Consider the following 16,265-nt stretch of genomic DNA (forward strand, 5'->3'; position numbering starts at 1 on the left):
GCGTTCCCCCCATTGGCAAGGTACTTATCCCTCATGGCGGGCAACCAGCTAGCCTGACACCTCTTGGCAAAAGAACGCACATCCACGATGCCCATAATACAACCGCACACGCCCAGCTCGTCCTCCAAGATGAAACTGTACTCGGGGCACAAGGCCAGGCACGGTCCGAGACACCTGAGCAAGAAAAACGACGGCTCTATGAAGGTTCTGCGTCGGAGGAACTTTTGACACGCACCTGTCCCCTACGACATCCGGATGAGACGCGCTGAAATCTTGGCCGCACTGAGACCTGAGGTGAAGCTGACGGACCATACGGTACAACTCCACCTGTTAAAGACCAAATCGTGATGTTTGGAAACAATCTAACTAATACCTGGATGTGAACATTTGTGTCGATTCATCGACCGGCCATTTTAATAGCTCATTCATAACTGGCAAAGATCAGATTATTATTTAATATTTGGATTATTTATTATATTTATTATTATATTCTATTGATTATATATTCTTTTATTTATTCTTATTATTTTTTATTATATTCATTATTATATTTTTATATCTATTACCATATTGGCCCGACTATAAGACGATCTCATTGAAATAAAACTGAAAAAGGGGGTCGGGGGGGGGGGGGGGGGGGTTCTGTCTTACATTCAGGGTCTAGACAAAGGCTTTTTTCAAACTTTAGTCATGAAAAAGAGGGGGTCCCCTTATAATCAGGGTCGTCTTACATTCGGGCCAATACGGTATTATATTATTATTGTTTATTTAGGTATTTAGTTTACACATTAACATGTTACAAAATAAGATCCAAATAAATCCATTCACTCCCCCCCGCCCCCCTGAAATTGGCAATTTTTTGTCAATTCATCACTTTGTTGTACAGTGAAGAAAAGACATCATATTGCCAAATAGTCAAATGTTTTGCCTTCATTTGATATCACTATTGTCATAAGCATGAAGGGAACAAAAAAAAAGAAGCTCCTTGCCTTGTCCTTACTGTGGTAGGGCCTGATGTTGTAGAGACGCGAGGTGGGGAAGAGAGGAGGCGGGTGAGTGAAGAGTTCGCTGCTGCTACCGCCGCCTCCGGGGAGAAGCATCTGCGCTCACGCACCACATGCGCAACACGTGAGCTGAGTGACCCGAGCCGAGCGAGTCATCACCAGAGGAAACGGACCTGCACTTCACCGGATACTCCGCCTTTGAACGCCCACGGCTCCGACTCCTCCCCCAGCAGCTCGGTTCCTGCTGTCTTCCCGCACACTGTCTCCGATCAATGGTACGTTTTGCTCCGACAATGCCGATGATCGTAATAATTGAATGAGACGGTTACTCACGTTGGAAGCAATTCCTCCAGGAAGCCAAGGTGGCGCTATCATTCAGAATACGACCATCTAAGGGGTGTATGAGAGCGGCTGTTACCATATTGGCCCGAATATAAGACGACCCCGATTATAAGACGCCCCCTTCTTTTTCAAGACTCAAGTTTGAAAAAAAGTCTTTGTCTAGACCCCGAGTCTAAGACGGAGCCCCCCCCCCCCCCCTTCTTTTTTTCAGTTTCATTTCAATGAGAAAAACCTCATCTTATATTCGGGCCAATACGGTATTATGAGAATTATTATTGTCCGAACCCCGCTTTACTGAATTTATATCTCAAGGCACCAGTGTATATTTACGATGTACGTTCCTCACCCAGCCAGCACACGAAGGCCTTGGCCACAAGTGCCATGTTCCTCAGGTCCCACACGTAAGGGTAAAGGTCATAGAGCACAGCCCGATTAGCCCCGCCCACCACGCTACAGTGCAGCTGGGCAATGTCCTCACACAGAGACAGGAACCCGGAGGCCCGTTGGCGCCATTCGTCAACCTGTGGGCGCCACGGGTCACAGACAGGATCAGAACAGAAGACGTCCAAACTATGAGCTTTTCTACATAGAGACACGGCAACTGTCGAAGGTTTCGGGACCTTGTGAGGTGAGCTCTTCTTGCTGTTGGCGCTGACCACGTGGCAGTTGCTTTTGAGCCAAGTCAGATCTTGGATAAGTTTCTGGGCCGACGGGCCGTGCTCGTGAGGCAGATAATGGAGGCCCACCAGCAGCCGCACCTGAGCCTCGCTCAGCAGGCCCTTCCCCCCGCAGAGGCCTCGACCCCGAGCCTTAGGTCCTGTAGGACCTGCGGGCCTGGATGCCGGAACTTGAGCGGGCTGCCTTTTCCCGCCTTCTCGTACCTCGCTTTCCCCTTTGGCCTTGGTGGGTGAGGGAGGGGGGGAGCTTGAGTTGAGAGGGAAGACGGGGAGTTTCGCCACCACGGCGCTCCCTCGAAAGGTGGACGTGCAGTCGGATCTGTCCGGGGTTTTGGATCTAGAGCAGCGCTGATCTGATCGTGCGCTCTGCCGACCTGAGAACATCATACGTTGGCGAAACCCTCCTAAAAACGACGTTCCGTTATTTGAATCGTACGCGCTGTAGAATATTGACCTGCTTGGAGAGGTTGGTTGAGTTCTTCCATCCAGTCATGCAATGCTGCAGACAAAGCTCTGTCAGGACAATAGTCTGTCTCCTCATCTGAAGAATAAAAACGTCAGCGTTAGTCTACAGGTTCCTCGCTGGTCGCTTGTTGCCTTGTGTCACCTTTTCTCTCCTGGCTTCCAGTCCTGTACCAGTTTGCCAGCGTGTGCAACGGGATGTAGTTGGCCTCAAACTCGCAGTTGGGATTGAGGAGGAGTCCCCTCAGGTGGCCCCTAAGCCAAGGCTCGCGGCCCTTGAAAGGACCCAAGAAGAGCCGGCGGGAGTCGTAGTCGTTGGCGTGAAGGTTGTCCCAGATGAGCGGCGGCCGCTGAAGCACCGACTCCACCTCGGCCAGACGGTCCACGGATAGTTTCTTTGAGATGACCTTATTACCTGTGAGCCACAGAGGGCGAGTTTGGGGAGCTTAGGTCGGGACTCTGAGGGGTCACCTGGTCCTGATTGAGATACCTTCAAAAAGTGCCTCACCTGTCCATATGACTGTAATGTCGGGAAGCAAATCCTCCCCAACGGTTTGCAGGTAAGGAGACTTCTGCACGCTGGGGGAACACAGAGAACCGCAGTACTCTGAAAGAGCGAGAGGAAGTTCACTCCCGGCCAGCGAAGCTCGGAAAGACTTTACGTCAGGATGCGTACCGGTGGGGCAGAACAGGAAGACAGGCGGCTCCCCCAAGAACCGATAGAGCTCGTTGGTGACGCTGACTTGAGCGTGGGCGAAGGAAGAGAAGGCCTCGCTGTCGGCCTGACACAACGAGTGATCGATGTCGTCGAAGAGGATGGCGAAGGCCCGGCAACCCAGGTCGGACACCTGGACCCGACGCAAGTGGGCGGAGTCAAAGCCTGTGAAGCGTCGTCAAGATCGAAGCGTGACTTACTTGTTTCAGTTTGCGTTTCAGGAGGGTCAGGTCACACGGGGACGAGAAGACGATGTCCTGACCCGGGGACAGGGCGTAAATGAATCTCAGGCCTCTAGATTGGGCCTCCGTGATCAGAGTGAGCAATTGTCCTGCGACGACAGCTTTTCAACATGAAGAAGAAGCGAGACGGGATATTTGCGGCTCTTTCTTTTTTTACCTTCCTCTTCAGGTGAATAGACTTCCCTCCACAACAGTCTGTGCTTCAGGTCATCTTTTGGACCATACAGGTAAGTGTTCAAACCCCAATTCTGCATCCTAGCACAGAGAAAGCGAGGGACGTTGTTTTGTTTTTTTGTTTTTTTTCCATTGGCGACTCGCGCACATTGGGAAGTCGTTTATCATGCCACCAGTCGTCTAGGATTCGTGGAATAAAATATACCCAGCACTTATGAAGGTAAAATGAAGCTTCGAATCTGCTTCATGGACTAGCTATATTTTTTGAATCCTCGTAACGGCACGGTTGTTTTAAAACAATGAGGTATTGAGAACATTTCAGCCCAATGTTGAATTGGGTGCGCCATCTAGAGGAGTAAAAAAAAAAAAAAATACAACTGGTTCATGAAGCTTCATTTTACCATCACTACGGGCCAGCACCTTGATTGAATTAAAAAGACTATGGATCATTATTTTGTGACTTTAAAGTAATTTGTTGCATCTGAAGTTGAAATAAAAAAGATAAAATGGAGAATGATTTGATTTGGATTAGAAATCTGACACGATGCACTAATAGTGCACCTTATAGCCCGGTGCTCTTTATATAAGGACAAAGTTTTAAAATGGGCCATTCATTGAAGGTGCGACTTATAGTCCGGAAAATACGGTATATCTAAAAAAATGTCCCTCAAATTGTGAAAATAACAATGTTGATTGTCCAATCCAATGTTCTTGACTATAAACAGATACTTTTTGGAATCTATGTTCAGAGTTGAACATCTACTCTTATACATAAAAACCAATTGTGTGTAGGGTGGCCGCGGGTGGCCATGGCCCCCACCTAGCACCACCCCTGAATGTTGACACATAATCCGTACTGCGTGCAGTATTATTGCGACCGTCTTGCTAACATCTGTCAGGTTTTGGCAGGACCGTATTGATCATGGGGGCTAATTTACTGCAAATGACCTCCTGAATAATGAATAGCATGGGAAACATTCACGCAAACTGTTTCTGTTGTAGGCGGATCTCACTTCCTGAACAGACGCTCTGATTGCGCAGCCAAGCGCCGTCCCCGCTCGGTCCCCCGCCGAGGCAAACTTACGCAACTCTGAGTAGCTCCTCCGTTTGAGCCGAAAGAATTGGATCTATGAATAACCGCACAGCCCACACTCTACGCCCGGCCGCCGTTACGCCAACACGGTGACGGGAGACTTTCCGAGCGACGGCCGGCAAACACATATTCACGGCTTTAAGTGGAAGAAATGGAAAATGTAGCGAGAGACTTGATTATGCGTACGGCGTGGCGGCCCACTTACCACTGAAAGAGAAATCTTCTCTGGTCCATAGACCACGGCCTTCCGTAGAAACCTGTAGAAGGTGAAACATTTATTCCCACACACTATTCAATTTGGATACCACCATATCAGTATACCAAAAGTATTCACTCTTCTGAGTAACCGATACCGAGCACCGATACCTCCAGTACTTTTGATATAGGATTTAACACTGTCAGACTTCCATTCGTTGTTCATGATATGGGGTCATTGCAAAGAATTAGCAAAGTCAAAAAAATTTTTCCATTAGATAAATATGTAACTTCTTCAGGCACATGAAATATCAGTCAGTGATACTGCCCTAGCGCCAACTACTGCCGAGGAGGACTTGACTTATTTTGCTCGAAGTGTCGGTGGCTTGTATCGGCAGCTTCCACGAGTACCCGATACCTCAAAACATGGGCGGTATTGGCCCCATACAATAAGCGTTATGCCTGCAAGTATACATACGTACATCAAGTTGTCATTTGTGTTTGTTTTGATCCCTTGACAGTATCTCAAGTCTTATTTTGAAACGTCATCATTTCACACCATCGTAGCCTGCAGCTCGGCTATTCCTCACTGTAGCAAATGAGCAATTCCATCTCAATGTTTCAAGGTTCTCATCCATCCTCTCGTCCCATGTTTACCAAAGCCATTTTTTTCATCTCTGGCTCCGCTCTTCATCACGTCTGCTATTTTTAGAAACGGGAGCATCTCCAGTGTTTCTCTCCTCCCTTTGTGATGTCGGAATACGTACAGTAGGAGTGTGACCACACAATACTGCGCTGCTTATTTTACCTTTCCTCCGGAGGTTCCATGGAGGGGGGGGGGGGGGGGGGTCTGTGAGCTGTATGTAATCTGCATGCCTGTGCAGACCTAATTACCGACAGTACGAGAGAGAGTATTGCTACTATTGGCTACGTGCAGAAACCTAGTGATCAGTTTGTGGTGCATTTGTGTACCTCCATCCTACTGAGACCTTTTTTGTTGTTGTTTTGCGCGTCACTAAATGACCAACACTAATTGTCTTGGAATGTTACTATCACTTCAATGCATTTTGCATCATCACTATCCCTCTTTGTATTTCATCCATGGCTACCAGCGCCTTTTCAATGTCTGAAACCTTTCCACATACTATCACGGGTCAGGTGGGACGATCATGCCTGATGTCTTGGTGCAGGGCTGCATGCGAAGTCAAGGGAGCGACACACAAAATGTAGGTCAAACGGATGGAGAAAGGGGGGGAAGAGAGAAGTCAAGCCTACGATGTGAGGGATGCTGAAGATCACGGCACTCACCTTCCACCACGCCGCAAAGAAAGCGCTGCTTCTCCTCCATCCTGCCTGCCGAGGCCAGCGCCGAATTAACGCTTGAAACGCTTCACCCTTCTTCTTCTTCCTCCTCCTTCATGCTCCTCTCCTCACTGTCGTCGCGCTCTCCACAGGATCTCGGTGACGCGTTCAGGTGCTCAGCAGAAAGCTCGTTCTTTTTCCTATGCCCGTAGTCGCCTTGCTTGCTGCGCGTAGAAAATTGTGAACCAAATGAATCCTGACGTCATAACTTTACTCCTCCCCTTGAGTCGATAAAGTCTGGCCTCCGGTGGGCGCGGCTTGACCGAAAAGTGGAAAAGTGCACGAGTTTTGCAAGGTGCCGCAAATATTTGCTTGGATTGCCTACCCAACGGGGACAATTTCTTTGGAAACGTCAAGGTAGGACCCGTCCAAAAACTTTATTGACAAATATCCAAGCTAGAGGCGAGTCAAAAATATAAAATACTGTTTATTCCAGACACAGACAGCACATTTATCATCCGTGCCAGCATGCTGGACTTTGAACAACTTTGAATGTTAGTCAGTGACAAGGAAGTTGCGTTTTGTAACTCGGTAAATTGCTTTTCTCCTTCTCACGTGACACCCGAAGAACCCCTCATAAATGTGAGCGCATTTTTTATCTCCCTGTATCTTTTTATGCATTTTATGATGATTATTATTAATAATAATGTTTTTTTTTTAGGTGCATTTGTTAAGGTCATGACCTCTCCCAGCACTCACCTGTCAGAGGCGCTGCTCCAGTGCGGCATCTGTCGGGATGTTTTCTCCGAGCCCGTGTCCATTCCCTGCGGTCACAGCTTCTGCTTCAACTGCATCACATCCCGCTGGGAGCGCGGCGCCGCCTCCAGCTGTCCCAAATGTGACACGCTTTTCGCTAAGCGGCCGGAGCTCTGCGTGAACTCTTTCGCCAGGGAAATGTCCGAGCGCGTCCGAGCCAGAAGGAAGCCGGTGGACTCGGGGGTCCGGGAGATGATCCGAGACAGACGTCAGAAGGTGGAGGAGATCAAAAACTGCGTGGAGCTCAGCAAAGTGAGTTTAGCATCGGCATGGGGCTAAACTATCCGAAGTTCTCTTGGTTTGATTTTTGAATAGTGGACAACTTCAATTTTCATTTACGTCTCCAGGAAAAGGCCAAGTTGGAACTAGAGCGGGGTGCGGAGATCTTTTCTTCTCTGACTCGGGCCCTGGAGAGAAGCTGGTCTGAGCTGCTGGAGACCATCGAGAGGCGGCAGGTTGCAATGGAGCGCTCGGCCCAGAGGCTCATGGCACAGCTGGAGCTGGAGATCAGCGAGCTGGAGAGGAGAAGGAGCGAGATGAAGCAGCTCCCGCACACCGACGACCACCTCTTTCTGCAGGTCGCCGGCGTTCCCGGTCGGAATTGGTTTGCTCTGGTAGCTTTTTTTTTTTTTCCTCAATTTGTGTGTGTGTCTCAGGGATCTTCGACGTTGTCTTCCAAGTCCCGTCATGACAATGCGGTCCACTCAGATACGTGTGCGGGGATTGTGAGGAGAGCTTTGGACCAAGTTGATCAACAACTGTGCTATTTTTTCAAAACTCTTTCCATTCAAGGTCAGGCAATGTTCACGTTTTTCAGGGGAACTCGTCGTCCGTCCTTCAACTGTATTTGTTTTTCATGCAGAGCATGACATGATGTTGCAGTATGCAGGTGAGCAGATGTCATGACCCAACTTATCTCCGAGGGATGTTAATGACAGTTAAGGTGCTCCTTTTGTAGTTGATGTTTATCTGGACCCCCGGACAGCCAACCCGTGGCTGGTTCTGTCCGAAGACGGGAGACGGGTTCAGGATGGAGACGTCGAGCGGGACCTGCCGGACCTGCCTGAACGCTTTGACACCGCTCCGTGCGTGCTGGCCACCGAGGTAACTCGAGACGGAACGCAAAGAGCAAGAGGTCCAGGAGGCAATCTGTCTGTTCATGCAGGGTTTCACCACCGGGAGGCACTATTGGGAGGTTGAGGTGGGAGACAAGACGTCGTGGGATCTGGGCGTGGCCCGGGCGTCCGTCAAGCGGAAGGGCTTGGTGACACTCAGCCCCCAAGACGGATTCTGGGCTGTGTGTTTGAGACGGGCCACCGAGTATCGGGCCTGCGCGGAACAAGCGCACCTTTTGTATCTGCCCCAGAGGCCAAAGGTCGTCGGGGTGTTTTTGGACGTGGACGACGGGACGGTGACCTTCCACGACGCCGAGGCCAAGTCGCACATCTATTCCTTTACGCACGTTAGCTTCGGCGAGGCCGTGTTTCCGCTTTTCAACCCAGATGTGAGTGACAACGGAAGGAACGGCTCGCCGCTCGTCATCCGGCCTGTTGAAGGAAGCGCCGGTTTAGACAACGTCACCATATGATGTCGACACACTTTATTTATTCACCTATAATATCTCAAAACAAAATCTTACGTTGATGACTACAGAAATTAGAAAAGAAATACTTCCGTGAGGCTGAATCCAGTTTATCAGTTATTATTCAAAGTAGCTGTCGATGAATTGGATTATCTGTCGATAAGATGTTGATTCATTGATTTATTCTGACACCTCACTGCCATTCTTTTCCCATCCTTTTGCTGGCTAACTGCAAAAAAACCCCCCAAAAAAACCCAAGAGTGACTTTGTGGAATTATGTAATCATTCTATGGCGTTGACTTTTTATTTCATCTTAGTTTAATGCCGTTGACTTTGGTGTTTATTTCCAGTTTATATTAAAATTGGAATGCCCGTCCGTCTTTTGTGGTCCCGTCCAATCAAACCCATTTGCAAAAAGTGTCACCATGAAAACAGACCCAAGAACAGCGCGCCATTCTAAAATATTTTGTCTCGCTGCCGCCAAACTGTTCCGGGAGCACGCCATGTAATCTGATTAGTGCACAGGCAGGATTACCGCCCCCCCCCCCTCCACCGGAAGCAGATGGAGCCTTGAGGTGGTCACCAAGTTTGCTTTGAGCCAATGACAGCAGGATGAAGATGGATTAAAATGCACACGTCTCGGAATTGTTAACCAAGCTTGGTGAGTTCCGATATAGCCACTCTTGCCTTTGCTTTCTTTTTGTAACTTGACGACGGCAGCACAGTCGTGAACGTGTTTTCATTCCAAACCTCATCCCGGGTTGTGATTGAGGAAAGCTGGTGTGATGTCACCCATGGTGGACGAGACTGCGGGAGATCTCCCAGTACGGGACGTTGGTCTGATGAGGGGGGGCCTCATGGCCTCAATGCCAGGTTTGTTTCCACTCGTCTAAAGTTGCGAGGTTGCCATCACCGCATTTATGAACGTGTCTCGTCTGAGCAGATGCCATATGTGATTCAGTGAAGCCATGGAAGAAGCATCACATCATGATTACAAAAGGTGAGGCCACAATATATATTTTTTTTCCAGAAGCTTTTTATGGAATGTTGCCGTCTCTCGTCCTTCCAGATCCGCAGCGGCTATTTCGTCTCCCCAGAGAGCAACTGGAGGATCTTTGCCTTCACGTGCAAGAAGAAAACGTCATGTTGAGAAAGCACACACGAACGCAGGAGCAGAAGATGCGCAGGTGGTCGCCCCCCCAAAAAAGTAGTGAAAACAAAAAAAACGTAAAATGACCGAGTTGTTGCTTTTGCTCCTCAAAGGATGTCCACCAGACTGATGCGTCTCCGTCAGGCGGGGCCGGGCTCCGGCGGCGCCAAGGAGAAGGACGTGGAGGACACGCTGCAGGAGTTGGAAAGTCGCGTGGACACGCTGGAGAGCCAGAAAGTGATTTTGCAAAATAAACTCAGCTTGGCCAAGCAGCACATTCTGGACCTGCGGGGTCGCACGCCTTACAGGTTCAGCAAAGGTGAGCTGCTGTCCTCTCCATGGCAGGGCTTTTTTTTTCCCCCTATAGGGACCACCGGCCGTTATAACCAAGAAGCAACTCGGGGGGACCACTGCTTTGACGGAATATCATTATATTTTGCAGTGAAAGAGGATAGACAGACTATTTATTTGCATCTCTATGTCTACATTTAACATCATTTGGATGGGTAAATGAATCACAAAATGAGCTGGGGGGAAAGAAATGAAGAAAAAAATTCAGAAAAATAAATAAATAAAGTCTAAATAATAAATCAATATTATTATCAATCAATATTATTAATTTTTGACAATAATGTTCCATTTCCTATTTCGCGGACCACCTGCAATACCGCTACGGATCACTAGAGGGACAGGGACCACCGGTTGACAGTCCTTGCTCTATAGACGTTTCTTCCACCAAGTCCAAGGACACTTTGAGCTTTCTCACTTTTTCTCCTCCTCGAAGCTCCAAAATGTGCAGATGTGGATGGCGGAGTCGGAAGGGCGGATCACGCAGCCCCGTCCCGATATTGTCCCCCGATGGAAGACACCAGAGGAGACATGGACAAATTGTGAGTGGGGAATGAAATAAGATTTTGCAGCCCCATATACCCATCCCATACCCCCTCCTCCATCTTCTCAGCAGTATGAGCGAGCAGATGAAGAGGATGGAGCTCGAGGTGACCGCCCGGAGCCTTCGCGACACGCTCCGAGTTAAAGAGAGAGAAATGGAGGGAACCGTGAGGGAAATGAAGAGGCAACAGGCGGAAAGGCACAGGTGATGACATCATCAACGTCGCACTCAGAGTGGCTAATTGTTGTTGAAAATGTTGGATTACGGGAAATCTACGAGGAATGAGGAAAAAAAACAAAACTTTGGGGTACTTTTCTGCTCAGGATCAACATCAGAGAGAACGTGGACGTCATCTGTCTGCAAAAGGAGCTTTCTGAGAAGAGCGCCACCCTGAGGGTCACGCAGGAGAAGATCGCTGATTTGCAACAGGTGCCTGCCCGTCACTCTGTCGGCCACAACATCCGTTGCCATAGCAACACCCATCTTCTTTCTTCGCAGGCCTATGAGAAGCAACTGGAGGAGGTCAACGCACACGCTTACGATATCTCGCTGCCGACTTGCATTTATCGTTTGAGCTTCTTTTTTTTTTTTTTTTGCAGAGTCAGAAGTCCCTCCGTGAAAGTCAGACTCTTCTTCTGGAGAAAGTGGAAGAACTGAGCGAGGAGCTGAAGCAGGAGCGTCACAGAGCGCTGAGACTGGAGGCTGAGCTGACGACCGCCAGCCTGTCTCTTCAGAACCTCTACAAGGTCTGGAGCCAGCGTGAAGATCTTAAGTGGAGGAGCCGTTCAATAGCGCCTTTTTTTCCCCTTCCAGCTTCAAGAGAATCTTGCAGACCTGGAGGGAGAGAAGGATCGGATAAAAGAAAACTACGACTCCCTACTGGAGAGGTAAGACCACAAAAGATCTTCAAGCGTAATGACGACGCTTCATCGCGTTTCTTTCCCTTCACCCAGAACTTTATCGACCTACAACAGCCACGTGGACAAACGCATGGAGGTAAACGTGCAAAACGAGGAACCGGAGGAGCACGTCGGCGGGATGGACATCCAGATCCTGGCGGCAACGCTGCAAACTGAGAAGGAGGAGAAAGGCAGACTGCAGTCAGAGGTGGGGAAGCTCAATCAAGAGAAGGAGATGCTGGAGAACCAACGTGACGGTAAGATGAGCGCTGATAGCAAATGGAAGCCCACCTCTTACTGCAGAGCGTCTTGGGTTTTAGCCCAAGTAAAACATCTGGAGGAGGAGATTCTTCAGTACAAGGAGGAGATATCCCGCCTGCGGAGCAGACTGGACTCGGTCACCAAGGTTCCTAAAGGGAGAAACGAATGACGCACGGCGCAACACGTTCCGAGTCTTTGAGATGATTCCTTCTCTATCTCGTCGTACAGGAGTTCGACATGAGCATTGAGGACCTCAGCGAAACGCTTTTACAAATCAAGGTGGGGGAAGCGAGCAAAGTCTGGTTCCCCCAAAATTTTTTAGAATCATTCTTATCTCCTCACATGTTTCAGGCCTTCAGGATGCAGCAGGAGAGCAGGGAGGGTTTACGTTTCCTGTGGCCCGACAACGGGAAGGAGGAACCCGAGCCGCCCGACGTCCAAGCGTCTCACGCCGACACCGTGCTGGAATTGCAGAAAGCCAGGAGCCTCCTTCTGCTGGAGCACCGCATCAGTAAAGACCTTCAGGTGCCTTCACGTTCTCACAGCGTTGGGCCCTGCCCCATTTTAAGCCAACGCCTTTCTACTCGAAGGAGGAGCTTCATACGGTCAAGGAAATGCTGGAGATGGAGAGGAGCCAGCTGAGGACGGCCATTGCGGAGAAAGACAAAGTTTTATCCAACCGAGCTCTTCAGATCGAGACACTACAAGGTGTGTCATCTTCAAACCTTCGTTTCATAGAAAAGCAAAATTCATTCTGACTTTTTGCGGTCTGAAGGCCAGTTGAAAGCCTCTGCGTACGCTACCAAGAGTCGAAAAAAAGGGACCGTGCCGCTGCAGTACACCTGGCCCGCCGGAGACCAGGAAGTAGTCCAGAACGTCCAGGAAGACATTCCCTGTGCTCCTTTGAGGCTCGGAGAGTCCTTATTGGAACTCCACCTTAAGGTAGTAAAAGATGAAATTGAAAAAACGGACATCTGCGCCGTGTTTCTCATCTGCCGTCTTTCTACTTGAGGCGGCCACCTTCACTCCAGAAGGTCTTCGGCAGATGGGCGACCTTCAGGCGGACACGGTGACCTTCTGCACCTACGGCCTTTTGGACTTTGAAGTTCACTCCACGCCGTTGGTAGCGGGCGGCCAGCCCACTTACGGCTTCACCTCCCAGTACGCTTTGACGCCCCGAGATCTGCTAAAGCTGCGGAGCCAGGGCGCCAGGGTCCGAGTGGAGCTCCATCAGGCCTTGGGAGGCGTCCGCTTTGTCACGCACGGGAGTGGACACTTGTCCCTCCTGGGGGCCATGCAGAGGAGAGGGGAGCGCGACAATGGCCGTGTCAACATCACAGGTACGCAACAAAAAGAAACAAAAAGTGAACATTTTCGCAAATCTGTTCTCGTCTTAAGGCTCTGAGGGGGAAGTCGTCGGTGTTGTGGATTCTTGGGCCCGTTTGTTCCCGCCCGTGGAGCCCACGGAGGACGTGTCGCCGAGAGCCGGCGCCGGGATCACAGCGACGCAGACTATACCGACTCGCACCACCTTGAGCTGGCGAGAAGACGGCTACGATGTAAATCTGAATGTTAACCTTTGAATACAATTTTTTTTTTTAAAAAGTCTCATTTGTGACTCGTTTGCAGGACTTGCACGACTACGGCGGCGGGATCCCTAACGAGCTGCTGCTGCTGCTGGACGGTTGCGAGGGTCTCAGCGGGCGATGGCCTGGACTAGTTCCGGACGCGTACCTGACCTACAGGCTATACGACCTGCCGCCTCGCGTATCCAAAACGATCCCGGCCACCGCAGACCCGGTATTCCGTGACAGCGCTAGCTATCCGCTAGCAGTCACAACAGATGTGCTGCGCTACCTGCGGTATGCGGCCACGACGCCGTTACAGATGGCTTTTAGGCGCCGCGTCAAAGGTCTACGTTTGTTCTTTTGTGGCCGCAGGTCGAACAGTCTTTGGGTGTATGTGTTTGACGATAGCGATGAGCAGATTCCACCGGCCTACTTGGCGAAAACACCTATCCCGCTGAGAGCGCTGGCGACGGGAAAGGAAATCACAGGTGTGCGTCTTTAGCGATAAAAGCCGACAATTAGCTGCAATGTTGTCCTTTGTAAGCGCCGGGCAGCTCAAGACAAACATGCATCTATTCTTTATTCTCTGTGAAGAACGACTCGTATCGTTGCCGCACCGATAAGCCAAGTGAAATCAATTCTGCACGCTAGTTTTTTTTTCTCATGTCCAATTTTTCCATCATAATAATCGACTTTTGTTTTATTTTTGCTAGGCAAATGGATTCGGTCGTTCTTTTTAACACTGATGGCAGAATTTAATCATCGATTGTAAATTCCAAAAGATTTTCATGTTCTGCCTTTGGTTTACTTTGATTATTGTAAACATTAAAGGGCAAAAAAAAAAATGAATGAAATATGTTTGGAATAAATTGGTGCTATTCCGATAAATATGGGAATCGGCATAAGGCTCCAAACGTCCATATCGGTTGGGGCCTAAGTTTTTTTCCTCTCTAGGCCGCTATGTGCTACGTGATCCCGCTGGCGGTCCGCGGGGCACGGTCCGGGTTCTAATGAAATGGAAATATCCCTTTCAACACCCGGCGGATGCCATCGGAGGCAGCGAGGATTGGCGGGAAGAAGCGCAAGGGTCACAGCGGCCCGTAGCCAAGCCCAGAGTCAAGGTACGGATATCACATTTCTTCCGACTGACTTGACCAAATGACTATTCCGTAATTTTAGACGCAGCAATTTGGGCCAGCAGAACCCAAAACAAGACAGAGGAGGACAAAAGCTTGCGTGAGGTTTCCGAAAACGCGACGCATGGCTACGCTAGCCGGCTAGCGCTCACATCACAAATGCTTTCTGTCGACAGCCCGAGGACGTAAAACCGGTCGGAACCAAGCGATCGGACGAGAGGTCACCCGTCGTACACGACATTGCGCTGAACGCGTCTCTCCATTCACCGCCGACAATGTAAGTTACACCGAGCGCAAGTATATGGACGATTGAACATGACACACAATCCTGCAGATGTCCAGAAACATCTTCCAGAGAGTCGTTGCTAAGAAAAAGTTCTGCCAGTGAAGGCGGCGGTACTCTGGTAGGAACCGGCAAGAATTGACTCGACTGTAACTACGGCGGCTAAAAAAAAAAAAACAATGTCTGTACTGTATTCGGATTTTTCAGAATATTCCCTCTGTGGTGTCAGTGGATGAAGTGGAGGAGCTGGAGGAAGAGAAAAATGAGGAGAGGAGCGAGAGTGGTAAGATCACTCTGACTACTTTCATCAACGCAATGGTGGAAATCACCATTTTTATCGTGCTTTTACTGTGGAGCCGCTGAAGAACTGTCAGAATCTTCGCATACCTCAACCGGCGACCTTCTGATCGTGCCATCCAAACCAAAGAAAAGACGGGTAAAATACATTTCATCCGAAAAGACATTTTGAAAGCATCTCTGCGTCAAGTCCGTTTCCCCTCCATTCAGGGTAAAAAACTGAGAGTGGAGATCCTGTCCTTGACCTTTGAACCCTCTTCGCACGTGGCGCTGGACGATTCGGTGCAGCGCGTCTACGTGGAATATCGGCTGCTGGGCGTCCCCGCGGAGACCACCGAGACGCCCGTGTCTCTCCGCAAGCCCAGGGCGGGGGAGGAGATTCATTATAACTTCACTCGAGGTGTGATCAGGGAAGGGGGCGGAGTCTATGTGTTGCGTCATAGTTTGCCGATTGTCACGTCGCTCTGTCGCCCTACAAGTCATCTACGTGGACGGTTCCGTGTCTGCTCCACTCAGACGCTCTCTGTACACCATGTTGGAGGGCAACGACCCCAAGATGCGCCGGTATGGTATCACTGCCAATTTTCTTCACGAGTCCATCACCCAAAATTCCAACGCGTGCCTTTGCGCAGGTTAAAGTTCACGGTCGTCAGCGAGCCCATGGACGAGGAGGAGGAATGCGTGGATGTCGGTTACGCTTTTTTGGATCTGCAGGAACTGCTGCTGACGGGGAGTGACGTCATCGAACGGCAAATTGACAGTAGGCGCTTCTCGGGCACGTTATCACTCGCTTGCTGTGATGATGTTTGACGTTGCCGTGTTTGCTTCCAGTCGTGCGTGTGGATGAAGAGCAAGAGGTGATTGGTTTCTTAAAAGTGTCACTGGAGGCAGCCAAAGCCCTGAGCGGTATTTATGAAGAGTTTCACCAGCCAGAAGATACTGAGGAGGTCAGTGATCATGAAGAGGAGGAGAACAATAACATTCAAGTGATAGATGAAGATGACAGTGACTTCTAAAAAAAACAACAGAATTTCAGATTATTTTTAAACCCTGTGTGTGCCATTTTTATTCTTGGTGGTTCGTGTACATGAGACTGAACTATGGTCACTTCACTGTTAATGTTGAAGTTTTAATCTGACATAATAAATCGTTAGAATTTCCAGAATTAAAAAAAA

At 49.5% G+C, this 16,265-nt stretch overlaps 3 protein-coding genes across 9 annotated transcripts in view; 2 read left to right on the forward strand and 1 right to left on the reverse strand.

Annotated features, from left to right (window-relative positions):
- LOC147060052 (protein O-GlcNAcase) overlaps window positions 1–6,660 on the reverse strand; it is a 7,839-nt gene extending 1,179 nt beyond the window's left edge. The window contains exons 1-15 of the mRNA XM_085905042.1: window positions 6,213–6,660; window positions 4,915–4,966; window positions 3,600–3,697; window positions 3,401–3,531; window positions 3,162–3,333; window positions 2,994–3,092; window positions 2,631–2,900; window positions 2,478–2,564; window positions 1,967–2,397; window positions 1,693–1,867; window positions 1,338–1,394; window positions 1,178–1,263; window positions 990–1,100; window positions 236–327; window positions 1–174 (exon numbers count right to left, since the gene is read on the reverse strand). The exon at window positions 1–174 is cut by the window's left edge and continues 10 nt beyond it. Coding sequence (XP_085761168.1) covers window positions 1–174; window positions 236–327; window positions 990–1,100; window positions 1,178–1,263; window positions 1,338–1,394; window positions 1,693–1,867; window positions 1,967–2,397; window positions 2,478–2,564; window positions 2,631–2,900; window positions 2,994–3,092; window positions 3,162–3,333; window positions 3,401–3,531; window positions 3,600–3,697; window positions 4,915–4,966; window positions 6,213–6,252 — 2,075 coding nt within the window. The 5' untranslated portion in view covers window positions 6,253–6,660. The remainder of the gene's footprint in view (window positions 175–235; window positions 328–989; window positions 1,101–1,177; window positions 1,264–1,337; window positions 1,395–1,692; window positions 1,868–1,966; window positions 2,398–2,477; window positions 2,565–2,630; window positions 2,901–2,993; window positions 3,093–3,161; window positions 3,334–3,400; window positions 3,532–3,599; window positions 3,698–4,914; window positions 4,967–6,212) is intronic.
- LOC147060053 (E3 ubiquitin-protein ligase TRIM21-like) lies at window positions 6,357–8,980 on the forward strand. Of its 3 annotated transcripts, XM_085905035.1 has the most exons (8): window positions 6,357–6,623; window positions 6,835–6,848; window positions 6,928–7,274; window positions 7,370–7,600; window positions 7,679–7,814; window positions 7,885–7,911; window positions 7,981–8,126; window positions 8,188–8,980. In XM_085905035.1, exons 3-8 carry the CDS (start codon window positions 6,945–6,947, stop codon window positions 8,608–8,610), a joined length of 1,293 nt encoding a protein of 430 aa, XP_085761161.1. In that variant the 5' UTR covers window positions 6,357–6,623; window positions 6,835–6,848; window positions 6,928–6,944; the 3' UTR covers window positions 8,611–8,980. The 3 variants fall into 3 exon arrangements, with proteins under 3 accessions (XP_085761161.1, XP_085761162.1, XP_085761160.1); XM_085905036.1 differs by having other exon boundaries at window positions 6,357–6,848; XM_085905034.1 differs by lacking the exon at window positions 6,835–6,848 and having other exon boundaries at window positions 6,359–6,623.
- A 134-nt stretch (window positions 8,981–9,114) lies between these two features.
- Window positions 9,115–16,245, forward strand: rpgrip1 (RPGR interacting protein 1). Of its 5 annotated transcripts, none has more exons than XM_085905031.1 (31): window positions 9,115–9,265; window positions 9,382–9,477; window positions 9,548–9,604; window positions 9,674–9,791; window positions 9,868–10,073; window positions 10,539–10,644; window positions 10,716–10,850; window positions 10,970–11,075; window positions 11,145–11,168; window positions 11,246–11,392; window positions 11,460–11,533; window positions 11,600–11,802; window positions 11,866–11,951; window positions 12,035–12,085; window positions 12,158–12,331; window positions 12,397–12,514; window positions 12,582–12,748; window positions 12,819–13,146; window positions 13,205–13,365; window positions 13,436–13,668; window positions 13,747–13,862; window positions 14,329–14,495; window positions 14,554–14,610; window positions 14,687–14,787; window positions 14,845–14,914; window positions 15,001–15,076; window positions 15,150–15,229; window positions 15,301–15,490; window positions 15,570–15,654; window positions 15,723–15,850; window positions 15,922–16,245. In XM_085905031.1, exons 2-31 carry the CDS (start codon window positions 9,390–9,392, stop codon window positions 16,104–16,106), a joined length of 3,837 nt encoding a protein of 1,278 aa, XP_085761157.1. In that variant the 5' UTR covers window positions 9,115–9,265; window positions 9,382–9,389; the 3' UTR covers window positions 16,107–16,245. The 5 variants fall into 5 exon arrangements, with proteins under 5 accessions (XP_085761157.1, XP_085761158.1, XP_085761154.1 ...); XM_085905032.1 differs by having other exon boundaries at window positions 10,719–10,850; XM_085905028.1 differs by having other exon boundaries at window positions 10,970–11,168.
- Window positions 16,246–16,265: the final 20 nt, after the last annotated feature.

Source organism: Syngnathus leptorhynchus, chromosome 2 (assembly GCF_054491065.1).
Source record: "Syngnathus leptorhynchus isolate UIUO chromosome 2, UIUO_Slep, whole genome shotgun sequence".
Classification (NCBI taxonomy): domain Eukaryota; kingdom Metazoa; phylum Chordata; class Actinopteri; order Syngnathiformes; family Syngnathidae; genus Syngnathus; species Syngnathus leptorhynchus.

Bases quoted from the DNA above. Each gene is read 5' to 3' on its own strand.
- rpgrip1 (XM_085905028.1), top strand. From the start codon at position 9,390: ATGTCACCCATGGTGGACGAGACTGCGGGAGATCTCCCAGTACGGGAC. The intron at 9,478-9,547 runs GTTTGTTTCCAC...TCGTCTGAGCAG, and splicing joins CCTCATGGCCTCAATGCCAG to ATGCCATATGTGATTCAGTG. The intron at 13,366-13,435 runs GTAAATCTGAAT...ACTCGTTTGCAG, and splicing joins GGCGAGAAGACGGCTACGAT to GACTTGCACGACTACGGCGG.
- LOC147060053 (XM_085905036.1), top strand. From the start codon at position 6,945: ATGACCTCTCCCAGCACTCACCTGTCAGAGGCGCTGCTCCAGTGCGGC. The intron at 7,815-7,884 runs GTCAGGCAATGT...TTTTTCATGCAG, and splicing joins CAAAACTCTTTCCATTCAAG to AGCATGACATGATGTTGCAG. The intron at 8,127-8,187 runs GTAACTCGAGAC...CTGTTCATGCAG, and splicing joins CGTGCGTGCTGGCCACCGAG to GGTTTCACCACCGGGAGGCA.